Raw genomic sequence first — 6,612 nt, forward strand, 5'->3', positions numbered from 1 at the left:
AAAGCGCGGGGGCCCAGAGTCCCGGCAGCTCCCGCAGACTGGCCGGGCCCCTGTGCCCACGGTACCACTTCTTCCTGAGACCACGCCCCTCTACGCACGCGTTCCCGCCTCCTTTGTGGCCACGCCCCCTCGTCCTCGTGGCCACGCCCCTTCCTGCCTTCTGCTCTTGTGTCATGTTTTTATCCTGAAATCCCCGCATGAGTACGGCCCAGATTCCTCCCAGTAGCTGGTCAGGTAGCGTCCTGCCCCCTCTCTGTGCCCCGTCGCATGCATCACCTAAGAATCCTCATCCACCCCAGAGCAGTTCTTCCCTGACCTCTTATCCCGAGAACGGGCGTTGGCCGTGGTGAACAGAAGCAGAAAATGCAGAGCTACCTATTCTAAGAGGATATCTACCAGAGGGTCGGTGCCTGGGCCATGTCACCGACCAGCGGAGACCTAACTACAGGCTTGCGTCATGGCCTCTCCCACCGACTTCCACGCACTGTTCTCAAGACCCATAGAAGCTGAGGCCATCGTAGCTCAGGGAAACCATTGCACCTGTGTTTTTTTTTTCTGGAGCCTTTCCCTAGCAGGGGTAATACTACTTCCTTCCCCTACACAGCTAGGAGTGTGCTTGCTTCTGAATTTTTTTTTAATACATTTTATTGATATTTTATAGAGAGGAAGGGTGAGGGATCGAAAGTTAGAAACATCGATGAGAGAGAAACATCAATCAGCTGCCTCCTGCAGACCCTCTACTGGGGATGTGCCCGCATCCAAGGTACATGCCCTTGACTGGAATCGAACCTGGGACCCTTGAGTCTGCAGGCTGATGCTCTATCCACTGAGCCAAACCAGTCAGGGCTGCTTCTGAATTTTTATATGTCACCTTCCATAATCATTTATATGTAAAAAGTAATTAATAAAATATTTGATTGAAAGAAGAAGGAAAGCTGTGCCAAATAGTGCTAATAAGGTACATCAATGAAAAAAAATTATATTTGTAAAGGATGTTACAATCATGGTACAGCTTTATGAAATAATACATTAATATTTACATAATGTGCATAATTCTATTGAGACTGCATACAATCATGAAAATACATGGCCTGGGCCTAGAAGGCAGTATTCAAAAAATCAATAGTTTTAGAAGAATGGTAGAAATATTGGTGATCACTTTTTTAAAAATATATTTTATTGATTTTTTTTACAGAGAGGAAGGGAGAGGGATAGAGAGTTAGAAACATCGATCAGCTGCCACGTGCACACCCCCTACTGGCGATGTGCCCGAAACCAAGGTACATGCCCTTGACTGGAATCGAACCTGGGACCTTTCAGTCCGCAGGCTGACGCTCTCTATCCCCTGAGCCAAACCAGTCAGGGCTGGTGATCACTTTTAATATTCTGTAAGTTTGTGGTGATATCATTTTTGCAACTGAGAAGATAGTACAAATACATCCTGTTGCTCTGTAAATAGCCTAATAGCTATGAATTGTGCCAGCATCCATTTTTAAGATATTCCCAAAAGCCGGTGCTATAATATGCATGCATGCCTACTGTCTCCACATCCGTTCCCCCCACTCTCTCTTTAATCCATTGTACCACTCCCATAGCTTTTCTCAAGGTGAACATAACGCACATCCCAGTGCTTAACTTTCAGCCCTCACTATGTACCTTATTAGCATTATTTGGCCCAGTTTACCACTCCTTTGTATTTGAATGCTTATCTGTAAATATTGCAGTATGTAGTTCTAATATAGAATATCACATAAGTAGCAACGTAACAAATTATAATACATCTAAAATAAGAAACAGTAATTTCTCAATATCGTCAAACATCTAGTTGGTGTTCCAATTTGCAACTGTCTCATAAATGTTGCAATTATTTTTCAGTTTGGTTGAGTCAGGATCTAAATGAAGTTTACACACAATGATTGGTTGGAGCATCTTTGGAGTTCTTTTAAATCTGTCCCCACTCCTTTTTTCTTCTTATGCAAGTTCTTTCCTTGTTTTTTAAATATATTTGTACTGATATCAGAGAGAATGAAAGAGGTAGAGAGAGATGGAAACACCAACGATGAGAGAAAATCACTGATCGGCTGCCTCCTGCATGTCCCCTACTGGGGATCGAGCCCACAACCCAGGCATGTGCCCTGACTGGGAATCGAACCGTGACCTCCTGGTTCATAGGTCAACACTCAACCACTGAGTCACGCTGGCGTGGCACCTTGCAGATGTTTTTAAAGATGGACTCCATCTATGTCACCTACACCCGTGGTCGGCAAACTGCGGCTCGCGAGCCACATGCGGCTTTTTGGCCCCTTGAGTGTGGCTCTTCCACAAAATACCACAAGTGGGCACACGTACAGTGTGATTGAAACTTCTTGGCCCATGCGCAGAAGTCGGTTTTCAGCCTGGGCGAGTCTATTTTGAAGAAGTACTGTTGATATTTGGCTCTGTTGACTAATGAGTTTGCCGACCACTGACCTAGACCATAGGATTTTAAGTAATTGTTGATAAAATATTAGACAACTTCTCCTTCCCATAGAGGGTTGAAGATGGAAAAACTTGATTCAACAGCAACTGGAGTAAACGGTATAGGAGATTGCAAAGAGGGGAAAGAAGATATGCAGAAAATCCTCTTCTCATTCAATAAATAACACCTTGAAGAACTTCCTTCCCATTCAGAAGCTCACCCTTCCCCATTCCTGGCTCACTTTTCTGTTTTCACTAAAGGACAATGCCTAAAGGAATACGAGGCATTTTTACTCTTTCTGACTGCTAAAAGTATCTCCATCTGTGATAGAAATGGCAGATGCCGAAATCCATTTTCATTTTTAGAAGTCCATGCTTTCCAATCCAGGGCAGCTGCAAGAACGAAAGTGAATGTTACTCTCCAAGGTGCCGTGAGGAAGAAGGCAAGAGGATTGAGAGCGGGTGTAGGAGGGAGGAAGGCAGGCCAGTGTCCCTTCTTGGTCTTACCCATTCCTCTTCCCTCTCTGGGACTGCAGACACACGTGCGCGCACACACAGTCCGTTTGTGGGAAAATACATCTCAGCCTCCTCCTAATACAGGGAGATTATGATGCAGGGGCTGCCCTGTGAAGGACACTGGCCACATTGTGAAGTCAGATCTTCCTGCCAGGTTTGCCCACGCGCCATGCATTAGACCTCAGTCAGGTTCCTCCCTGCCAACATCCTGGTGACCACTCGGGCTCCTCGTCCCCACAGAATGGGATTGTAAGGTCAAAGGAATGAGTCCTAGAGCAACTGAGACAGCAGGAAGGCAACGTCACACCTGGGAGGTTATCCAAGTTGGCAAATTTACGTTCTTTTTTCTGTACAGAAATAAACACGTCCCGGAGTCCCCATGGATTCCGGGAAGGAGAAGTGGCTCAACAATGCACTTCAGGTGGTCAGTTTCAAGATAGCCCTGAAGGGGTTCGAAAGGCTGGTCGAACGTACAGCGGCCCAGAAAAAGGATGAGAAAGCGGGCTTGTTTACCCAAAAAGAAGGTAAGATCGGTGACTCCAGGGCGGCCCAGTGGAGTCTGTTGATTAGAACTGGGAAATGTTTGAAACAACACAGCTTCATAGCAAAGACACCAAATAGGGGGCCTGACTCCTTGTTCTGCCTCAGTCCTGAAAGCTAAGTGATCTTGGGGAAGTTTTTCTTTGGTTTTTGTTTTTTTTCACTTGTCTGAACCTTAATTTTCTCGAGTATAAAATTAGGGGGTGGATTAAATGACATCTAAGGGTTCTTCTAGCACAGTGATGGCGAACCTTTTGAGCTCGGCGTGCCAGCATTTTGAAAAACCCTAACTTAACTCTGGTGCCGTGTCACCTATAGAAATTTTTTGATCTTTGCAACCATAGTAAAACAAAGACTTCTATTTTTGATATTTATTTTATATATTTAAGTGCCACTTAACAAAGAAAAATCAACCAAAAAGATGAGTTCGCGTGTCACCTCTGACGCGCGTGTCATAGGCTCGCCATCGCTGTTCTAGCATATGGCTCAGTGAGCACACTAACCTTGTTCTCATGTGAAAGCTTGCAATCACAAAGCCGTATTGAAAAATCTCCTTCCTTTCTAGTACCCGTATGAGTGTATATATATATACACACACATATATTTCTTTATAGTATCTGTATACATAGTATATGTATATACAATTATATAGAGAGGATATTATATATATATACATTTATACAGACATTATAGTAGATAGTATATATTTTATAAAGTATAGATTTGATAAAGACTAAGTACTACTAGACAAACTAATACTAGACAAACTACCTTCTGTGACAGAGGGACTGACATGACAGATTGAGAAGGGAGAGATGTAATCATGACTTTCATCAGACTGCTAATTCTGCCATACATTCACTTTTTGTTTGTCTGTCTGTTTGTTAATCCTCACCCAAGGATTTTTCCCATTGATTTTTTAGAGAGAGTGGAAGGGAGGGAGAGAGACAGAGAGAAACATCGATATGAGAGACACATCAATTGGTTGCCTTTTGCATGCACCTCGACTGCAACTGAGGTACCTGCCTTTGACCCTCGACTGGAATTGAACCCAGGACCCTTCAGCCCATGGGCCAATGCTCTATCCACTGAGCCAAACCAACTTGGGCCACATTTTTGGTTGTTTCTTTGTTTAAATACATTTTTTATTGATTTCAGAGAGGAAAGGAGAGGGAGAGAGAGATAGAAGCATCAATGATGAGAGATCAAGCCCACAGTCCAGGCATGTACCCTGACCAGGAATGAACTGTGACAATAAGAAAACTGTGATTCATTTCTGATCTTTGTATTCCTGAACCAAACTCCTAAAATAGTTGCAACATAAGCTACGGAGGAGGTATTAGACACCAAAGTAATACTTTCTTCTGACTACATAATCTTTTGCCAAGTCCTTAGTTCTATTTCCAATGGAAAGAAAACCTTTAAAGTGCAGACGAGCCCTAGTTGGTTTGGCTCAGTAAACAGAGCGTTGGCCTGCAGACTGAAAAGTCCCGGATTCGATTCCAGTCAAGGGCACATGCCCGGGTTGTGGGCTTGATCAATGATACTCTCTCATCAATGATGTTACTATCTCTCTCTCTCTCTCCCTTTCCCTTCCTATCTGAAATCAATATAAAAAAAATTAATTAAAAAAAAATCCTATATAATAAAAGGCTGACATTCAAATCGACCAAACGGCAGGATGACTGGTCACTATGACACGCACTGACCACCAGGGGGCAGACGTGCAATGAAGGAACTGCCCCCTGGTGGGGAGTGCAGTCCCACAGAGGGAGCACTGCTCAGCCAGAATCCAGGCTCACAGCTGGCGAGTGCATCAGCAGTATTGGGAGCCTCTCCCACCTCCACCGTAGGTCGTTAGTACGGAGCGAGGTGTCCCAAACTGCGAGAGCCCCAGACTATGAGAGAGATGTCTGAGTTCGGGCCTAAGCTGGCAGTCAGACATCCCACCAGGGGTCCCGGACTGCGAGAGGGTACAGGCTGGGCTGAGGGACCACCCCCTCCACACCAGTGCATGAATCTCGTGCACCGGGCCTCTAGTACATAAATAAAGTGCAGAAGAATCGAGCTTTAGTAGGCTGAGATAATGGAGCAGATTAGCAGATAGAAGAGGCTGCAGCCACAGGCCGTGCAGCTCTTGGAATCTGATGCCCACGTGTTTGCCCTTTCTTACGACGCAGACATGATTAACTATGAGAAGTTCTTTGCGGAGGTGCAGGACCTCTTCGGCATGGAAGTGAAGAATCAAGACGTGAAATGCTTCTACAGGAAACTCTGCAACAACCCTGATGTGCCCACAGACTGGTGTGAGGTAGTCACTCTTCATGTTTCTAGTATGAAACGCATGTCGTATTTTTCTTTCTTTTTTATTTTTTTAATATATTTTATTGATTTTTTACAGAGAGGAAGGGAGAGGGATAGAGAGTTAGAAACATTGATGAGAGAGAAATGTCGATTCAGCTGCCTCCTGCACACCCCCTACTGGGGATGTGCCCGAAACCAAGGTACATGCCCTTGACCGGAATCAAACCTGGGACCTTTCAGTCCTCAGGCTGACACTCTATCCACTGAGCCAAATTGGTCCCGGCTGAAATTGAGTTCACTTTTAGTTTAGAGTTGACCTTTTTTTAGAAAATATATTTTTAATGATTTCAGAGAGGAAAGGAGAGGAAGAGATAGAGAGAAACATCAATGATGAGAGAGAATCATGAATCGGCTGCCTCCTACACGCCCCACACGGGGGATCGAGCCCACAACCTGGGCATGTATCCCGACCGGGAATTGAACTCTGACCTCCTGGTTCCTTGGTCGATTCCCAACCACTGAGCCCCAGCAGCTGGGCAAGGTGTTGGGCATTCAACCAAGACTTTAAATCCAACCAGCATCCAATCTGTTACTTCGCAGTGGATTCTGAAATAGTGTTCGTGTTGACATGTGTTGTTTGGGATTGTAGATCTTTGGGTATTACTCCTCTGAAGAAGACCCTCTTGCTTCCCAAATGAATGAAGAAAATTTGGTTTTCCTTGTGTCTAGAAAACAGCGAGTCGTAATTACAGGTGATAGTATGACTTTCCCTTCCAAGTTAATATGGGTGCTACT

The 6,612-nt window shown here is 44.7% G+C and overlaps 1 protein-coding gene across 1 annotated transcript in view; it reads left to right on the top strand.

Moving 5' to 3' along the window:
• The first annotated feature begins 3,352 nt into the window (after positions 1 to 3,352).
• The window catches only part of WDR64 (WD repeat domain 64), a 56,474-nt gene continuing 53,214 nt past the window's right edge, over positions 3,353 to 6,612 (top strand). Inside the window, exons 1-3 of the mRNA XM_006761342.2 lie at positions 3,353 to 3,497; positions 5,694 to 5,824; positions 6,467 to 6,569. Of these exons, the coding sequence (XP_006761405.1) occupies positions 3,353 to 3,497; positions 5,694 to 5,824; positions 6,467 to 6,569 (379 nt within the window). The remainder of the gene's footprint in view (positions 3,498 to 5,693; positions 5,825 to 6,466; positions 6,570 to 6,612) is intronic.

This window comes from Myotis davidii, unplaced genomic scaffold (genome assembly GCF_000327345.1).
Source record: "Myotis davidii unplaced genomic scaffold, ASM32734v1 scaffold174, whole genome shotgun sequence".
Classification (NCBI taxonomy): Eukaryota; Metazoa; Chordata; class Mammalia; order Chiroptera; family Vespertilionidae; genus Myotis; species Myotis davidii.